Source organism: Crinia signifera, chromosome 8, assembly GCF_055691185.1.
Source record: "Crinia signifera chromosome 8, ASM5569118v1, whole genome shotgun sequence".
In the NCBI taxonomy this organism is placed as follows: domain Eukaryota; kingdom Metazoa; phylum Chordata; class Amphibia; order Anura; family Myobatrachidae; genus Crinia; species Crinia signifera.
In genome coordinates, this window is record NC_139224.1 from 19,127,809 (window position 1) to 19,147,591 (window position 19,783).

Genomic DNA, 19,783 nt, shown 5'->3' on the forward strand with positions numbered 1-19,783 from the left:
AGCTGCCCGCCCCCATACATGATTTCACACGGACAAGTGTCCGTGTGGTCTTGTGTGGCGGGACCTGGTGGAGCGTGCGCCCCTGCATTCGATGTTCGGCGACCATCGAATGCAGGGGCTGCTCCCAAGACGGAGGAGGCGTATCCCCGTCCAATTTCATGCGGATCGCCACATATCCGCATACGGACGGAGGTGGCGATCCGTATGGAAGGCGGGGATTCGCCTGCACGGACATGACCGCATATTTCTGATCGGGCCGCACCGATCAGAATAAGGCCCTCTGTGACTCTGTCCCCGCTGTCCCTCACTCTGGCCCTTATTCTGGTTGGTGCGGTAATATCCGTGTGCGTTCGTGCCGCCGATGTTTTGTGTCTGCGCATGTGCAGAGGCGTCTCTGCGCATGTGTGAGCGGGGCGTACGGCCAAATCCCGCAAGAAATGTGAACACTCCGACCAGGGGGTGGAAAGGGGCGTGAAGGGCTATTTGGGCTCATTACCATATGCGTACGCCCCGCGTTTCATGGGCGTTCCCATGCAAACGCTGGGCGTACGTATGGTAATGCGGCCGTGACGCACGTGTAGGGGGCGGACATATGACATCGCCGGATGTCAGCTGCCCGCCCAGATCCCTGCTTGTCCGTGTGGTCTGAGGTTGCGGGAGCTGGTGGAACACTCGGTCCTGCATTCGATGGTCTGCGACCATCGAATGATGGGGGAGGTTCCCTGAGATGGAGGAGGCGTATTCCATGAAAAATACACGTGCGGTCCGTTCGGACAGCTTCTTGCCGCGTACGGATGGAGTTGGCGATCCGTATGGAAGGCGGGGTTTCGCACGCACGGTCCTGGCCGCATATTCGGATCCGGCCGCACCGATCAGAATAAGGGCCTCTGTGACTCTGTCCCCGCCGTCCCTCACTCTGTGACTCTGTCCCCGCCGTCCCTCACTCTGTGACTCTGTCCCCGCCGTCCCTCACTCTGTGACTCTGTCCCCGCCGTCCCTCACTCTGTGACTCTGTCCCCGCCGTCCCTCACTCTGTGACTCTGTCCCCGCCGTCCCTCACTCTGTGACTCTGTCCCTGCCGTCCCTCACTCTGTCCCCGCCGTCCCTCACCCTGTGACTCTGTCCCCGCCGTCCCTCACCCTGTGACTCTGTCCCCGCCGTCCCTCACCCTGTGACTCTGTCCCCGTCGTCCCTCACCCTGTGACTCTGTCCCCGCCGTCCCTCACTCTGTGACTCTGTCCCCGCCGTCCCTCACTCTGTGACTCTGTCCCCGCCGTCCCTCACTCTGTGACTCTGTCCCCGCCGTCCCTCACGCTGTGACTCTGTCCCCGCCGTCCCTCACTCTTTGACTCTGTCCCCGCCGTCCCTCACTCTGTGACTCTGTCCCCGTCGTCCCTCACTCTGTCGCTGCTGTCACTCTCTCTGTCCATGATTTTTAGCTCCTACTATGTGGCATAATGTGAATATGTAAGGGGAACTAGTAGTAGATAGTATAAGGGGTCCTACTATTGTGGTGCATAATGTGCGTAAGGGGTTTTTCCAGATCACGCGTGCACCTTCAGTACGTGTGTAATTACAGCCTTCACTTTTCCATAGTAACATACTGTATTAGTTTTAGGTGGACAGAAGACGTGTGTCCATCAAGTTCAACCTCCTTTTTTTTTTTTTTTCGATTCCACTTTGGGCTAAATTTTGTTTATCGAGCGTAGCCCTGGATGTTTTTTTTCCCAATCAATGCTTGTCCAACTTTAATTTAAATATATTTATTGTGCCTGCTGACACCACCTCTTCTGGAAGTGAGTTCCATATTTTTACTGCCATAACTGTAAAAACACCTTTCCTTCGGAGGGTGTGAAATCTTCTCTCCACCAGCCTGAGAGCATGCCTACGTGTCCTAGTCTCTGACCTCACAGTAAATAGGGGGTGAAATGTTCCTTATATTGGCCCTCAATATATATGTACATGATGTTTAGAATGTCTCTCTTAAGGGGCATACACACGTAGAGATCTGTGCTAAGAAATTTTGGACAGGTATCCAACCTGAAAATGCCCCATTTACCACCACTTCCTGTTCTCTATCCAGCAGCCAGTTTCTGACCCAGCTACAAATTTTAACCCCTAGATCCAAATTCTCAATTTTGTCGATCAACCTCTCATGTGGCACCAAGTCCAGGTAGATCACATCTACAGCATACCCCGTATTTAGGTTCTGACTGACCTCCTCGTAAAAACGGATTTGGTTTGGCAAGAACAAGTTTTACAAACTCATGCTGGTTTCTACTGATTATACAATGCCCCTCTAAATATTTCTGGATACCATCCCTTAAAATTCCCTCAAATAATATTCCCCACAATCAATGTAAAGCTTATTGGTCTAAAACTTGCTGGGTCATCTATTTCCTTCTTTTGAATATTGGTACTACTTCCACTAATCTCCAGTCCAGGTACCTAACCAGATGCAAATGATTTCTCAAATATGTACTGCAGAGGATTTGCTAATTCCTCCCTTATGGAGTGCACAGATGGTGCGAATTGCTATATAGTCAAAATCGATAGCAAATAGCACCATGTGAGCCCGCATTCGATCACGATGCATGATATCGCGGGTTCGAAAGTAGAAGTAAACTGTGCAGTCCAGTCTATTTCTACTATACAAGAGCATTACGCCCCGCCCCCCCCCCCACCACCACCACTACCACCAACCCCGGCTCCATCCATTCCTCCCTGCTGCCGGGTCCCGTCAGCCACTGATATTGAATTGATGTCGGTGGCCGCCAAATCTCATCGTGTGTACACACTTTTAGTTCCATTACAACCCTAGGATGAATCCCATCTGGCCCTAGTGATTTATTTGTATTGACTTTGCAAAGCTACTTGTGGATCTCCTCTATGTTTAGTTCTAGTGAGCTCCTCCCATATGTGGTGCCTGCAGATCCCACTGCCTATATTTTCTATATATTCGTATCCCAAGAGGTTCTGTAGCAATTAGGATAAAGGAGTGTTGCGGTATTGCTAACCAATGTACTATTTTAATTGTGCGTCATTAGTACAGTATGCTGAGCACTATTTTCTGCTGTTCCATAAATCCACATCTTCCTACTCACCTGCAATACATCTGCTGGATTATTCTTAATCGTGGTTGTCACGGGAAGGCATTTCCTGTGTGTATGGGCTGAACCTCTGCTACAGCTTGAGAAGGACATAGAGAGAATGGAAGGTAACATCTAGCCCTAATGTGCCCTCGCCAACACCTGGCATATGTGCACTGGGGTAGAATCTCTGGTATATGGACATTGGGCATCTCTGGTATAACTCATATCTAATTGTGATAGGTGGTGCCCCAAGAAATGTGATGAAACAATGAAAACAGAATTTGATGGAAGATAAGAACCACTTGGCCCAGGAGGAGGGATCACCCCCAATGACATCAGGAGGGTGTACCATCTGACTTATAGTTTTAGCTGGCATTCCAGGTGGCAGAGCGAATCCATTCCGGAAATGGGTATTATCAGCAGATTGCTAGAACGTTCAGGCCAATGTTCTCCGCTAGTGCCGGCGTTGTCTCAGCTGCATACTTTTGTGAAGATCCAGTCATGCCAGCATTACAAGAGGAAGCCCAGGGCCTGACTCTACTTCCATTGTAGTGTCTAACTTAAACCTTTCTCCGTCCCCCAACACATTGGGGTTGATTTTATTAATTGAGAAGGGTGCAAGGTGCTGTAAAGTGCATCTGTTGTTGTGATGATTTGCATTGGCGACTATGATCAATAGGATCAACTCCATTGTAGGGGAGGTCAGTCTGGCAAAATGTTATTTCCATCCCTCCATCTCCCACTATGGGCCTGATTCAGACCCTCTCACTGGTTAGCGAGAAAACACCGCCCGCCACCCTGCAGAATGGCCGTCCCGCCAGTGCTGCCCACATCCCCTCAGTAACATGTCTAAGAAAACCAACCCCTCGCATACAGACGAAGGGAAAAGACACCGTCGAGTTTTCTCCCCTTTGGAAATTAATCTGTGAAAACTGACTTTTATTTATGCCGTTGAAAAGCGGGTGTGCGCTGACTTCATGTGATTAGCTGCCCACCCCACATGCGCAGACCCCCCACCATCGGCCCCATTCGACCAACGCAGAATCACCCCCAATAAGCCCACAGCACAGGGTCACTAGACAATATGGAGAGGTTGAGCACTTTATTATGCAATTTAAATGGAGGAACTGCTCACCCAGCTCTCACCAGGTACCAGATGGAATCTGCCTAATAATGGGGGAATGAGGGTCCAGGCAGCTCGTTATAGCGTGAGGAATTATTCCACCGTGATGGACTTCATCTGAATACCTTCCAAAGAGAGGAATGAGATTGAATCCAGGGACATTCGGACAGGAAAGGTAAACTGCTCTCCTGAAGATAACTTCACCACAAGCTTATCCGCCTGGTACTCAAAGCAGATCTGGAAAACAAAGGAAGGGAATACATTGACCTAAAAGGCTGAAGAAAAAACCACAACCCTTCCAGGTGATACTGACTAGTCATGTTGGTCAGATCATCCCACATCACACTGGTCAGATCATCTCAGCATGGGGTCGCAGCTCCATGTTGCTGACCATCAGGCTAATGATGCCTCTGATCTCTCAGCCATTGATCCAGGGAGTCTGAAAATTCAGCTGAATTGTTCCTTCAGACTCCTTGGATCACTGGCAGAGAGCGGAGGAGTCATCATGTTGCTCCGCCTCAACCCCAATGCTCTGTCTCTCCCGTACCACCCAGCAGCAGGTCCACCGCCACCTGTGTGCTCTGCTGTCCTGTCCAGCAGAGGCCCCACCCCAGTGCTCTGTCTCTCCTGTCCATCCCAGCAGAAGCTCTGACCCCACCCCAGTGCTCTGCATCTTCTGTCCTGCCCAGCAGCAGCTCCACCCACACAGCAGTGCTTTGCCTCTCCTGTCCATCCCAGCAGAAGCTCTACCCCCACTCCAGTGTTCAGCCTCTGCTGTCCCACCCAGTTCCACCTCTAATGCAGTGCTCTTCATCTATTGTCTTGCTCAGTAGAAGCTCTGCCCGCAACCCAGTGCTCTTCTATTACTGTCCCACCCAGCAGCATCTCTGCCCCCAACCCTGTGCTCTGCCTTTCCTGTTCTACCCAGCAAAAGCTCCGCCCCCACCCCAGTGCTCTGCTTCTCCTGTCCCACCCAGCTCCGCCCCCAATGCAATGCTCTTCCTCTACTTTCCATCCCCCTGTCACCCACTGCATTCCTCTTCCATCTTTCACCCACTGCCTCCCTGTTCCATCACCCTGTTACCTATTAAGTCCCACTCTGTGTCCCTCTTCCACCCCCATCATCCACTGCCTCCCTCTTCCACCCCCATTTCCCACTGCATACTTCTTCCTTCCACCCACTGTCTCCCTCTTCCACTCCCGTCACCTCCATTTTCCATCCTCCTATCACCAGCTGCCCTCTTCTACCCCCTGTCACCTACTGTGTCATCCACTGTGTCCCTTTTTCATCCCGCTCACCCAATGCCTCCCTCTTTCACCCCCATTACCTACTGCCTCTCTCTTCCATTGCCCTGTCACCTACTGCCTCTGCCTATCATCACCCTGTCATCCATTGCCTCCCTCTTCCATCCACCCTGTCCCCTGCTGCCTCCCTCTTCCACCATCTACCATTCCCCTGTCATCCATTGCCTTCCTCTTCCATCCCTCTGTCCCCTGCTGCCTCCATCTTCCATTCCCCCTGTCACCTACTTCCGCCCTCTTCCATCTCCGTCACCCAATACCTCACTGTCACATTAGCGGTCATTATACAGTAACATTTATTGTGTGATGGAGTCCCAAAGTAAAATAGTTTGAGCACACCTGGATTTAAATGTAGCCACAGATAATGCTGACAGTCCCTCTTACCGTAGTCTCTGCCCCCTGCTGGAAGGGAAAGGCATTTTCTCTCTGTTCCGTTCCCCAGGCATCAGCCTCCTTTGAGTTGCAGATTATTTTATTGGTGTCTCCGTGAAGCTGGAACCGAGCGTTGAAATGTAACAGAAGGTTTGTAGCATCTTTTCCCAAGTTTATGGCAAAGCTGAATATAAGCAAAAGTTAAAGTTGTTTTACATCTGGTAAAAGGTTAGATCTGTGTAATGTATCACAGAATAGTGGCGTACTTGTTTCCTAGCAGGGTGCCCAGTTTCACTACGTACGGTACCATAGTGAAATTGCATCACATTGCATGCATGTTTTTGCATGTGATGTGTTTTCTTATGTAATGTTTTCACTGCTATCCCCCCCCAGCGGTGAGATCACATTGCACCGCAAAATCGCATGCGATTGTGTAGGGTGCAATTCCATTTACTTTACTATACAGTTGTATGAGATTGAGGCCCCCCCCCCCCCCAGTATCCACGCCACACCGAAGCATGGCGAGCGGTGGAACGCATCATCCCGACCTTTTCATACCCCCACTATTCACGTCGGCCTGGAGTTGATATAGTGTGGCGAGCGCAACGAGCCACCGAGCCCAAAGCGTGGCGAGCTGACACTGAATACATGTAACGTAATCCGTGTCCCCTCGCGTTGCCCGCCGCACTTCGGGCTCGGTGGCTCGCCGCACTATATAAAGTGTGGACAGACTGATTGCATATGGTTCTGCGTTAGTATGAAGGATCTGATTGGGCAGGCTGAGCACATACAGCTCTCAGTATGAAGGATCTAATTGGACAGGCTGATCGCATACGGCGCACAGTGAGAAGGATGTGATTGGACAGGCTGAGCACATACGGCTCTCAGTGTGAAGGATCTGATTGGACAGGCTGAGCACATACGGCTCTCAGTCAGTGTGAAGGATCTGATTGGACAGGCTGAGCACATACGGCTCTCAGTATGAAGGATCTGATTGGACAGGCTGAGTACATACGGCTCTCAGTGTGAAGGATCTGATTGGACAGGCTGAGCACATACGGCTCTTAGTATGAAGAATCTGATTGGACAGGCTGATCGCATTAGGCTCTCAGTATGAAGGATCTCATTGGACAGGCTGATCGCATAAGGCTCTCAGTATGAAGGATCTCATTGGACAGGCTGATCCCATACAGCATACATTTATTTATTTGTTTATTAACAGTTTCTTATATAGCGCACACATATTCTGCAGCGCTTTACAGAGAATATTGTAACATTCACATCAATCCCTGCCCCAGTGGAGATTACAATCTATATTCCCTACCAATTAGCCTAACAGTTTATTTTTGGATTGTGGGAGGAAACCGGAGTACCTGGAGGAAACCCATGCAAATACGGGGAGAATATACAAACTCTGCACAGTTGGGGCCATGGTGGGAATCTAACCCATGACCTCAGTGCTGTGAGGCAGTAATGCTAACCATTACACCGTCCATACTGCACATGCATACATGCAGAAGACATCCACCCCTATGAGAACCCGCAGGACAGCCAAGGATATAGGAAGTGCAGGTACTGACTGGAGAAGAACCAGCTGGGATCCCCCTTATAAGACGAGTTCTAAGTGCTTCATACATCTATATGGTCTGTTAGTCTGGAAGCAGGAGCGTAAATACAGGTGACAACAGAAGGCAGGACTAAACAGGGAGCACAGGGGACATGTGCCGCCGACCATGGCTGATTCTTATTGGCTAGTGTCACAGGAATCTGGGGGTGATCTTAGGTGCTGCGGTCGCATTGGCTAGCATTCCCTGGAAAGATTGCTGGGGGGGGGGGGGGGTGTTGGTAGTGAATATGAGCCTCCAGGATCCCGGCCTTACACCTCTGTCTGGAAGCGTAGCTCAGCTGCCTAATACCACCGCAAGAATGGAGGAGGTTGGGAGAGATGTGCCCATACTGGATGAATGATGAATTTTCTGGGCGGCAGCTTCAGTTGCGATAATTAGCAATTCCATAGCCTAACAAAATGGCAGCTGCATTAAGAAATGCACGCAGACATTAATGAGGCCCTATATCTGTTGTCATAATGGGTGCCAGGCGGGTTCCCGACCGTCGGGATTCCGACAGTGATTTACCGACGTCGGGATCCTGACTGACAAAATGCCCTGCTATTTTCGCTTTTTTTGCGCTCGCCATGCTTTCTGAGTCCGGGCAGTCGGGATCCCGGCGTCGGCCTAATGACTGTCGGGATCCCGACTGTCGGAGTCCCATACCACACCCGTAATAATAGGGCATCTCCAGCAGCCTGGGCATAGATTACACATAATACTTGTGCTGAACAGTACATAAGCGGCTTTTTGGTTCTGACAATTGTAAGCACATAGAGCCCCCTACAGGATAAAATGCTGAGCTGCGGTCTCCCGTCCCTCCTCACCCTGTGACTCACAGTCCCAAGAATATACTGGCAGACGGCCCAATACACTGCAGAATGCCAGAGCTTTCCATGCACAGCATTATCACAGACTCTCAGATGGGATCTGCTCATACAAAGAACAGAAACATTTTCTCCAGATTTCTGCAGTAGGGGCCGCGCGGGTCCCTGCAGTGCCGATAGATCACAGTGAGGGCTGCGTGTGTCTCTGCAGTGCCCATAGGTCACAGTGGGGGCTGCGTGTGTCCCTGCAGTGCCGATAGATCACAGTGAGGGCTGCGTGTGTCTCTGCAGTGCCGATAGATCACAGTGAGGGCTGCGTGTGTCTCTGCAGTGCCCATAGATCACAGTGGGGGCTGGGTGTGTCCCTGCAGTGCCGATAGATCACAGTGAGGGCTGCGTGTGTCTCTGCAGTGCCGATAGATCACAGTGGGGGCTGCGTGGGTCCCTGCAGTGCCCATAGATCACAGTGGGGGCTGCGCGGGTCCCTGCAGTGCCCATAGATCACAGTGGGGGCTGCGCGGGTCCCTGCAGTGCCCATAGATCACAGTGGGGGCTGCGCGGGTCCCTGCAGTGCCCATAGATCACAGTGGGGGCTGCGCGGGTCCCTGCAGTGCCCATAGATCACAGTGGGGGCTGCGCGTGTCCCTGCAGTGCCGATAGATCACAGTGGGGGCTGCGCGGGTCCCTGCGGTGCCCATAGATCACAGTGGGGGCTGCGCGGGTCCCTGCGGTGCCCATAGATCACAGTGGGGGCTGCGCGTGTCCCTGCGGTGCCGATAGATCACAGTGGGGGCTGCGAGTGTCCCTGCGGTGCCGATAGATCACAGTGGGGGCTGCGCGTGTCCCTGCGATGCCGATAGATCACAGTGGGGGCTGTGCCTGTCCCTGCGATGCCGATAGATCACAGTGGGGGCTGCGCCTGTCCCTGCGATGCCGATAGATCACAGTGGGGGCTGCGCGTGTCCCTGCGATGCCGATAGATCACAGTGGGGGCTGTGCCTGTCCCTGCGGTGCCGATAGATCACAGTGGGGGCTGCGCGTGTCCCTGCGGTGCCCATAGATCACAGTGGGGGCTGCGCGTGTCCCTGCGGTGCCCATAGATCACAGTGGGGGCTGCGCGTGTCCCTGCGGTGCCCATAGATCACAGTGGGGGCTGCGCGTGTCCCTGCGGTGCCCATAGATCACAGTGGGGGCTGCGCGTGTCCCTGCGGTGCCCATAGATCACAGTGGGGGCTGCGCGTGTCCCTGCGGTGCCCATAGATCACAGTGGGGGCTGCGCGTGTCCCTGCGGTGCCCATAGATCACAGTGGGGGCTGCGCGTGTCCCTGCGGTGCCCATAGATCACAGTGGGGGCTGCGCGTGTCCCTGCGGTGGCCATATATCACAGTGGGGGCTGCGCGTGTTCCTGCGGTGCCCATAGATCACAGTGGGGGCTGCGTGTGTCCCTGCGGTGCCCATAGATCACAGTGGGGGCTGCGCGTGTCCCTGCGGTGCCCATAGATCACAGTGGGGGCTGCGCGTGTCCCTGCGGTGCCGATAGATCACAGTGGGGGCTGCGCGTGTCCCTGCGGTGCCCATAGATCACAGTGGGGGCTGCGCGTGTTCCTGCGGTGCCCATAGATCACAGTGGGGGCTGCGCGTGTCCCTGCGGTGCCCATAGATCACAGTGGGGGCTGCGCGTGTCCCTGCGGTGCCCATAGATCACAGTGGGGGCTGCGCGTGTCCCTGCGGTGCCCATAGATCACAGTGGGGGCTGCGCGTGTCCCTCATAGGTGTGCGCACATTGAGTGTTGGGGGTGCACAGGCACCCCCTAATGCTGTGACCACCCTTATGAACCCCTCCTGCCGCTAGCAATACCAGTAATACCTTTTACCAAAGACGTTTGCTTTTTACAACTGTATTCCATTAAATGAAGCGCCCATCAATCAATTACAGTATGTGTGTTTTGCTTTGGTAATTGTAAGACCATTGTCATATCACTACATATCTGCATATTTTTTACTTTATTTGCCTGTACTGTTACACAGAGTAATTGGAAGATTAAAACTGAAATAGGCAGGAGATAGGCAGCCTGATGTAACCCTCTCGCAGTCAAGATGCAATGAGTTTGCTAAATTCTTTGCAGATAAAGTATCTATCATCCGGGCTGGAATCCCCACAGTGACACCAAAGGAGTTCCAACAGACCAAGCCTACCAGTTTAAGACACTTGCCTTCATGGGACATCTTTGACCAAGTGGATGTACAATACATTGCTGGAATTTCCAGACTGTTGCGTCCCTCCTCCTGTGATCTGGACCCTGCCCCATCCAAGCTTCTTTTAGGGTGTATGGAAATAATCGGCCCTGCATTTGCAAAAATAGTTCAATGCTCTTTGCAGACAGGCGTTTTTCCCGAACCACTAAAGGAAGCAATAGTCAGACCACTTCTTAAAAAATCTAATTTAGACCCTGACTGCATGACCAACTACAGGCCAGTATCAAATCTTCCTTTTCTAGGAAAGGTTATTGAGAAAGTGGTTGCAACTCAACTAGAGACCCACCTGTTAACCCATGACATTTATGATCCATTCCAGTCAGGATTCAGGAGAAGACATAGCACAGAAACAGCTCTGGTATGTGTGATCAATGATCTTCTAAATGCAAGGGATAGAGGAGACTGTTCAATCCTAATCCTTCTGGACCTCTCTGCAGCATTTGACACCATTGACCATGGGATTCTAATTGAGCGCCTGAAGAATTTCTGTGGCCTGGGTGGCACAGTCCTTAGCTGGTTCAAATCATTTCTCGCTGGCAGGTCACAGAGAGTTGCATCGGGAGTATACTCTTCACCACCAGTGCCGTTGTCTTGTGGTGTCCCACAGGGCTCTATACTATCTCCCATGCTTTTTGCAGTATACATGCTTCCACTTGGTGACATAATCAGACGTCACGGCCTGGTCTACCACTGCTATGCAGATGATACCCAACTGTACCTGTCCTTTGCTCCAGGCACCGTTAACACAATAACAACCTTAAATGGCTGCCTAGCTGAGCTCCAGGAGTGGATGAGTGCCAGTTGGCTGAGACTGAACCCAGATAAAACAGAAGTCCTGATGATAAATCACAGGACAAGACGGCAGCATAGCCAACTGACAGGTCTTAAGCTGGGGGGCACAGCACTAAAAAACTCTGATCATGTGCGGAATCTTGGTGTTGTCCTGGATAATGGCCTGACACTTAAACATCAGGTGTCAGCCACAATCAAATCCTCATTCTTTCATCTGAGAAACATAGCCAGAATCAAGCATTTAATTCCCTCAGAAGACCTTCCTAAAGTCATACATGCATTTATATCATCACGACTAGACTACTGCAATGCTCTCTACCTGGGTCTTCCAGCAAAAGAATTGCACCGCTTGCAGCTGGTACAAAATGCAGCCGCCAGACTATTAACTAACCAGCCCCGCTCCTGCCACATAACTCCCATTCTCTACTCCCTTCACTGGCTACCTGTAAAATGGCGAATCGTTTTCAAGATTGGCTTACTCACTTTCAAGGCCCTACATGACCAGGGCCCAAGGTACCTGCAACAGCTGCTGATCCCTTACTGTCCTACTCGATTACTACGATCCACTGAAGAAGGACTACTAACAGTACCCAGAATCTCCCTGAATTCATCGGGGGGTCGAGCTTTCAACTATGCTGCTCCAACTCTGTGGAACTCTCTTCCTCGCACAGTGCGAGAAGCGCCCACTATAGAATCCTTTAAAAATAGACTAAAGACATACTTATTTACTCAAGCATTTCACTGACATCTACTGTTAAGCTTGTTTTGTATTTCGAGCTGTAAAGACAATGTGTGAAGCACTTTGAGTCCTATTGGGAGAAAAGTGCTATATAAATATCATTATTATTATTATTATTATTATTATTATTATTATGGTGTGTCTGGGAGACATTTTATATTGTAGCGAGTGCCAAAAGATGACAGTAGATACGCCTGATTGGTGGTGTTAGACACAAAAAAAGGAGCTGTGTTAGACATGCCCAATAGGCGGTGCTAGACCCACCCCTTTAACGGTGCACCCCCATATAAATGGGCTCCGCACACCTATGGTGTCCCTGCAGTGCCAATAGATCACAGTGGGGGCTGCGTGTGTCCCTGCAGTGCCGATAGATCACAGTGGGGGCTGCGTGTGTCCCTGTAGTCCCTATAGATCACACTGGGGGCTGTGCATGTCGTACATCTTTCGTCATCTCTACCGTCCAAAGTACAGCCTTTGCATGTGTGGCCCTATTAACCTGCCCAGTATGTGGTCCTATAAGCGTGCCTCATCTCACATCAAGTCACCTAAGCCTGCATCCTCTTGCTTTAGCTCAATTCATCTCTTCTCATCTCATCCTGCCTCCCCCAGCCTCATCCCGCCTCATCCCGCCTTCTCTTACTCCATCCCACCTCCTCCAGCCTCACCCTGCCTTACTGTATCTCACTACATCCCACCTCACCCTGCCTCATCCCGCCTTCTCTCACTTCATCCTGCATCCTCCTCTCACTCCATCCCACCTCATCCTGCCTTCTCTCACTCCATTTCACCTCATCCTGCCTCCTCTCACTCCATTTCACCTCATCCTGCCTTCTCTCACTCCATCCCACCTCATCCTGCCTCCTCTCACTCCATTTCAACTCATCCAGCCTCATCATGCCTTCTCTCACTTCATTCTGCATCCTCTCTCCTCCAGCTGCCTCCTCTCACTTAATCCAGCCTCCTCCTGCTTCCACCTTCCTCTTCTCACCTCATCTTGCTTCCTCCTGCCTCCTACCACCTCATCCCCCTCCCCCTTCCCCCCCGGGAAGAATACAGTATAAGGGTGCACCTGAGCAACACATAAATCAGTAGCGAGCATTGCTCATGGCTGCTCCATAATAAATTCTGTAATCCAACATCATATCTTACCCATTACAGTCTTGAGGGATAAATGCCTTGATTTCTACACAGTGGCTGGGTGCCAGATTCAGATTGGACAAAACCACTCCCTGTACATGGACAGAACGGACATATGAGACGGGTACACAGAATATAAGCTTTATTTGGGGAAATAAATAAATAATTGGTTGTGCAATTAGCATTACCCAGAACGTGCTGCCGGTCATATACCAACTGGACAGAGGTCCTGGCCACTCCAATAGGAATACCAGACCATTTGCTATCCCTCTGTGAAGTTCTCATCCAAGTCTGTAAAGTGAAGCTCTGACCGTGCTCCGCATGCCCCTAGTGTGCCCGGCATACACCTCTCTGTGGCCGGCTCCCTGATATGACCACATTTCTAAACCCCACGTCCTCTACTCCCTCAGTGTTATGTAACTGCCATATCTTGCTTCCCTGACCCACTTTGTGTATTGGCCAGACCCCTTTTTGGGCCCTCAGGATTGTGGGCCTTAGTGTCTGTGAACCTAATCTGCGTGTGATGTCCCTGCAGTTCAAACCACCTTGCATTGGTTTGAGCAGCACAGATGGTGTAACAGGTACTGTACATGTATGTATAGGAGGAGGGAGAGGACTTCTTTGTCCATTCTCTTTACCTGCTGCCTCAGGTCCTGCCCATCCCTGCCATGCTCACTTCTTGCCTCAGGTCTCCTTACCTGTACATCATGTCACCTGTCTGTCTCCCCCTCCTTCTAGATTGTAAGCTCCTTAGAGCAGGGCCCTCCTCCCTCCTGTTCTCACAGCACTCTTCTTGTATTTCAACTACAGCTCTCTTACTCACCTACAACCTATACATGCATCTCTTCTCACTCACTGCCCTATATCCCAGCTGTATTGTGCATACCTCCCAACTGTCACGATTCCGTCGGGACAGTCCCGATTTTCGGGTCCTGTCCCGACGTCCCACCCGCGGCAGGCATTGTCCCGCTGCGGGGGGTGGCAGTTGGGAGACCCCCCAATCTAGTAGAATAGACGCTGTGCGCATGCGCACAGCGTCTATTCTCGTATGAAAATGAGGTCGCGGCTAATTAGCATAAGCCGCGCCCTCATTTGCATACGCCCCGCCCCCTTTTCGGACGCTCGCGCGGCTTCGCCGCGCGAGTGTCCCTATTTCATCCGGACACAAGTTGGGAGGTATGATTGTGTACCAAGATTTGTGCTGTGAATTGTGCTCTGTTTTTGTTTTTCTGTCACTGTTATGTCTAGTACTGCATACCCTGTACTGTTCTAATGTGTTCTATATGTACGGCGCTGCGTACCACTTGTGGCACCTTATAAATAAAAAATATAATAATAATAATATACAGGTACTGTATAGGTATGTATATAGGTACTGTATATGTGTATAATTATGTATACAGGTACTGTACGTGTGTATACAGTTATTGTGTGGATATGTACTGTATATGTGTATAGGTATGTATAAAGGTACTGTATGCGTGTATAGTATATATACAGGTACTGTACATGTGTAGTATGTATACAGGTACTGTACATGTGTATAGGTATGTATATAGGTAATGTATATGTGTATAGTTAGGTATGTATATAGGTAATGCATACAGGTACTGTACATGTGTAAAGGTATGTATATATAGGTACTGTATGTGTGTGTATAGGTATGTACTGTATATGTGTATAGGTATGTACTGTATATAGGTACTGTACGTGTGTATAGGTATGTACTGTATATAGGTACTGTACGTGTGTATAGGTATGTACTGTATATAGGCACTGTATGTGTGTATAGGTATGTAGGCACTGTATGTGTGTATAGGTATGTACTGTATATAGGTACTGTATGTGTGTATAGGTATGTACTGTATATAGGTACGAGTGTATAGGTATGTATATAGGTACTGTATAAAAAGACATCTATACAGCAAACATCTGACCTAATAACGGAACAACAGCTGCCATGATGTGAGTCACTGTCAGCTGGTTCAGAAGGGAAGCAATGAGCTAAATACACAACTTGTGATAGTCACACTGTATAAATATCAGATTCATCCTCATCATATTACCCCAGTGCAGACTCTCCTGGGACTCAGCAGATGGGGTCCCATCCATCCATCCCCAACATACAGTATTACCCCAGTGCAGACTCTCCTGGGAATCACCATATGGGGGTCCCATCCACCCCCAGCATACAGTATTACCCCAGTGCAGACTCTCCTGGGTATCAGCAGATGGGGTCCCATCCATCCCCAGCATACAGTATTACCCCAGTGCAGACTCTCCTGGGAATCACCATATGGGGGTCCCATCCACCACCAGCATACAGTATTACCCCAGTGCAGACTCTCCTGGGTATCAGCAGATGGGGTCCCACCCATCCCCAGCATACAGTATTACCCCAGTGCAGACTCTCCTGGGAATCACCATATGGGGGTCCCATCCATCCATCCATCCCCAGCAGACAGTATTACCCCAGCAGATGGGGTCCCATCCATCCCCAGCATACACTATTACCCCAGATTTGAGAAGAGATGGGTTGGGTTGAGATCTGCACACAGACAATAGGACCCTAATTTTTACGGGTCTGATCCGCTTAATTATAATTAATATTCTTTTAGCGGGGGTGCTATCCTGTCAACTAAATATATTCAGAACAAGAAAAAACGAGATGGGAGAGCTAGTTATATGGATGCACACCAAGAAATTGTTAATATAAACCACCAATTTATTAGGTGGTTTATTGGAGTAAATTCTCAAAAAGTGGAGTATCCCCTATAATCTTTATTAATATCCGGATATGGGATACACCACCAATAAATGCGAAATTAAAGAGGTTAAAATGTATACGGACTTACAACATACATATATACTATAATATACTATACTATAATATACTATTACCCCAGTGCAGACTCTCCTAGGAATCAGCAGATGGGGTCCCATCCATCCCCAGCAGACTCTTCTGGGAATCAGCAGATGGGGTCCCACCCATCCCCAGCATACTGTATTACCCCAGTGCAGACTCTCCTGGGACTCAGCAGATAAGGTCCCATCCATCCATCCCCAGCATACAGTATTACCCCAGTGCAGACTCTCCTGGGACTCAGCAGATGGGGCCCCATCCATCCTCAGCATACAGTATTACCCCAGTGCAGACTCTCCTGGGACTCAGCAGATGGGGTCCCATCCATCCCCAGCATACAGTATTACCCCAGTGCAGACTCTCCTGGGAATCAGCAGATGGGGCCCCATCCATCCCCAGCATACAGTATTACCCCAGTGCAAACTCTCCTGGGAATCAGCAGATGGGGTCACATCCATCCCCAGCATACAGTATTACCCCAGTGCAGACTCTCCTGGGACTCAGCAGATGGGGTCCCATCCACCCCCAGCATACAGTATTACCCCAGTGCAGACTCTCCTGGGAATCAGCAGAAGGGGTCCCACCCATCCCCAGCATACAGTATTACCCCAGTGCAGACTCTCCTGGGTGCGGCATCTACCAGGACAGAACTGTTATTTGGAATCTCCCACTCCCCACTCTATTTATATGGGATGGTTCATGCAGCTGGAAGGAGAGGGAGAAGCAGGAGCTGACACAGATAAAGATTAGTAGATAAACACATTGCTCTGCAGCCACCATAATGTAATACTCACATCAGCTGCCATTGTCCTTCTATTACAGAACCGAGTCACTGAGCAGCAGCTGCACTTGCACAGCTATATATGTAGAATAAAGGGTAGCCTCCTCACCCAATCAGAATGCATGGGTGTGGCTTACCACACCCAACACTTAACAAAACTTGGACGACAAATTGAGTTTGAGAAAATTATTTCCAGATGATAATTCCATAAATGTATCTGAATAAAATGCAGGGAATGAGCCAAAAAGACACAAAGCCCCGACTGTATCAAGCAGAGCATTGTGCGGCTACAAATGTCCACTCCCTGTGTTTTATTTATGGTTTTCTTTAAATCACTGCGTATAGTCTAATCTTAGTTACGGTGTCCTGTCATTAACATAGAGGAAAGCAGCCGGGGGACGAAGAGCTACAGTCACTGGAAGAGAAATAAAGTAATAAAGATTACATACCTCTCAACTATACTCAGTTGGAGGAATTTGTTATATGGTGGTCACTGTGATGGCCTCTGTATTATATGGTGGTCACTGCGATGGCCTCTTTACTATATGGTGGTCACAGCGATGGCCTCTGTATTATATGGTGGTCACTGTGATAACCTCTGTATTATATGGTGGTCACTGCGATGGCCTCTGTATAATCTGGTGGTCACTGCGATGGTCTCTGTATTATCTGGTGTTCACTGCAATGGAGTCTGTATTATATGGTGGTCACTGCGATGGTCTCTTTACTATATGGTGGTCACTGCGATGGCCTCTGTATTATCTGGTGGTCACTGCGATGGGCTCTGTATTATCTGGTGGTCACTGCGATGGCCTCTGTATTATCTGGTGGTCACTGCGATGGCCTCTGTATTATCTGGTGGTCACTGCGATGGCCTCTTTACTATATGGTGATCACTGCAATGGCCTCTGTATTATATGGTGTTCAAAGCAATGGCTTGTGTGTTATATGTTGGTCACAACGATGGCCTCTATATTATATGGTGGTCAATGTGATGCTCTCTGTAATATAAAGCAGTAATATGGTGGTCACTGCGATGGCCTCTGTTTTATCTGACAGTCCCTGCAATCATCTCTTTTATTTGGTGGTCACTGTGATATTCTCTGCATTATATGGTAATCATTGTGATGGTGTCTGTATAGTATGATGGTCAATGTAGTGCTCTCTCTATTATATTGCAGTCATTGTCATAGTCTCTGTATAATAGGTCACAAAATAAAGAAGAAAATTTAGCCGCGCCTATACAGGCTGCTGCACCGTGTATTACCTAGGGATACCAACCCGAAATACAAGCAACAAAACAACGAATGGTGAACACTGGTGCGCGGTCTCTATCTTATCCCTTCCATTGGATATTTTCTCCACGGGTGAGGATCCGCACAGAGCATGGAAAACAGGAAGAAGCAAATCAATGACAATTTCCACTGAGAAATGTTTAGTGAATAAGATATCCCTTTCAACTGACCTGTACAACAGGCCCTATTGTGCATGTAAAGGTAACATTCAGATCATCATATGTTCCCATTCCCATGGAGTACAAGCTCACCTTAAAATGGTGCCCTATTTTCACTGAAAGGTTTCTTTTCACTCCAGGATACACTGGTCAACAATGAAGTAATCCAAGTCAGGCACGATCACAAATAAACAGTTTTTATTCCACAAAATCCATAATAGACTGTAGGAGGGGGTGGATAGGGTTAGGCACTAGGGGCAGGTCAGACTGAAGGAGGGGGTGGATAGGGTTAAACACTAGGGGGAGGTCATACTGGAGGAGGGGTGGATAAGGTTAGACACTAGGGGAGGTCAGACTGTAGGAGGGGTGGATAGGGTTAGACACTAGGGGGAGGTCAGACTGTAGGAGGGGTGGATAAGGTTAGACACTAGGGGAGATCAGACTGTAGGAGGGGTGGATAGGGTTAGACACTAGGGGGAGATCAGACTGTAGGATGGATGGATAGGGTTAGACACTAGGGGAGATCAGACTGTAGGAGGGGTGGATAGGGTTAGACACTAGGGGGAGATCAGACTGTAGGAGGGGTGGATAGGGTTAGACACTAGGGGGAGGTCAGACTGTAGGAGGGGTGGATAGGGTTAGGCACTAGAGGGAGAGTCATACTGTAGAAGGGGTGGATAGGGTTAGACACTAGGGGGAGGTCAGACTGTAGAAGGGGTGGATAGGGTTAGACACTAGGGGGAGGTCAGACTGTAGAAGGGGTGGATAGGGTTAGGCACTAGAGGGAGAGTCATACTGTAGAAGGGGTGGATAGGGTTAGGCCCTACGGGGAGGGTCATACTGTAGAAGGGGTGGAAAGGTTTAGGCACCAGGAGGAGGGTCAGAATAGGTGTCATGATCAAAGTAAAACAAATACTATTTCTACCTCTAAAGTATCTCTCCAGACTGTCACTCTGCTCCAGGTCTGGATATCGTTAGTCCTGTGTGTGTGCAGATCACAGCACAGATTCCCCAGTCTCTCCAGTGATCACCTGATGCTGCAGCATATCCTGCAGGCTTGTTCAGAGAGGACAACACACAAGGTTGTCCTCTCTGCCCAAGGAACATAACACGCACAAGGCTGTCCTCTCTGCCCAAGGAACATCACACGCACAAGGCTGTCCTCTCTGCACAAGGTACATCACACACAAGGCTGTCCTTTCTGCACAAGGTACATCACACACAAGACTGTCCTCTCTGCCCAGGGTATATCACACACAAGGTTGTCCTCTCTGCACAAGGTACATCACACACAAGGCTGTCCTCTCTGCACAAAATACATCACACACAAGGCTGTCCTCTCTGCCCAACGTAGATCACACACAAGGCTGTCCTCTCTGCACAAGGTACATCACATACAATGTCCTCTCTTCCCAAGGTACATCCCAAACTAGGATGTC

The 19,783-nt window shown here is 49.8% G+C and overlaps 1 protein-coding gene across 1 annotated transcript; it reads right to left on the reverse strand.

The window, feature by feature from the left end:
- Positions 1-4,177: 4,177 nt before the first annotated feature.
- LOC146025820 (galectin-1-like) lies at positions 4,178-17,013 on the reverse strand. The gene is made up of 4 exons (XM_083155905.1): positions 16,905-17,013; positions 13,260-13,339; positions 5,902-6,073; positions 4,178-4,452 (listed from the first exon to the last, which is right to left on the reverse strand). The coding sequence occupies exons 1-4, from the start codon at positions 16,914-16,916 to the stop codon at positions 4,309-4,311; spliced, it is 408 nt and encodes a 135-aa protein (XP_083012031.1). The 5' UTR covers positions 16,917-17,013; the 3' UTR covers positions 4,178-4,308.
- Between the last annotated feature and the right edge of the window lie 2,770 nt (positions 17,014-19,783).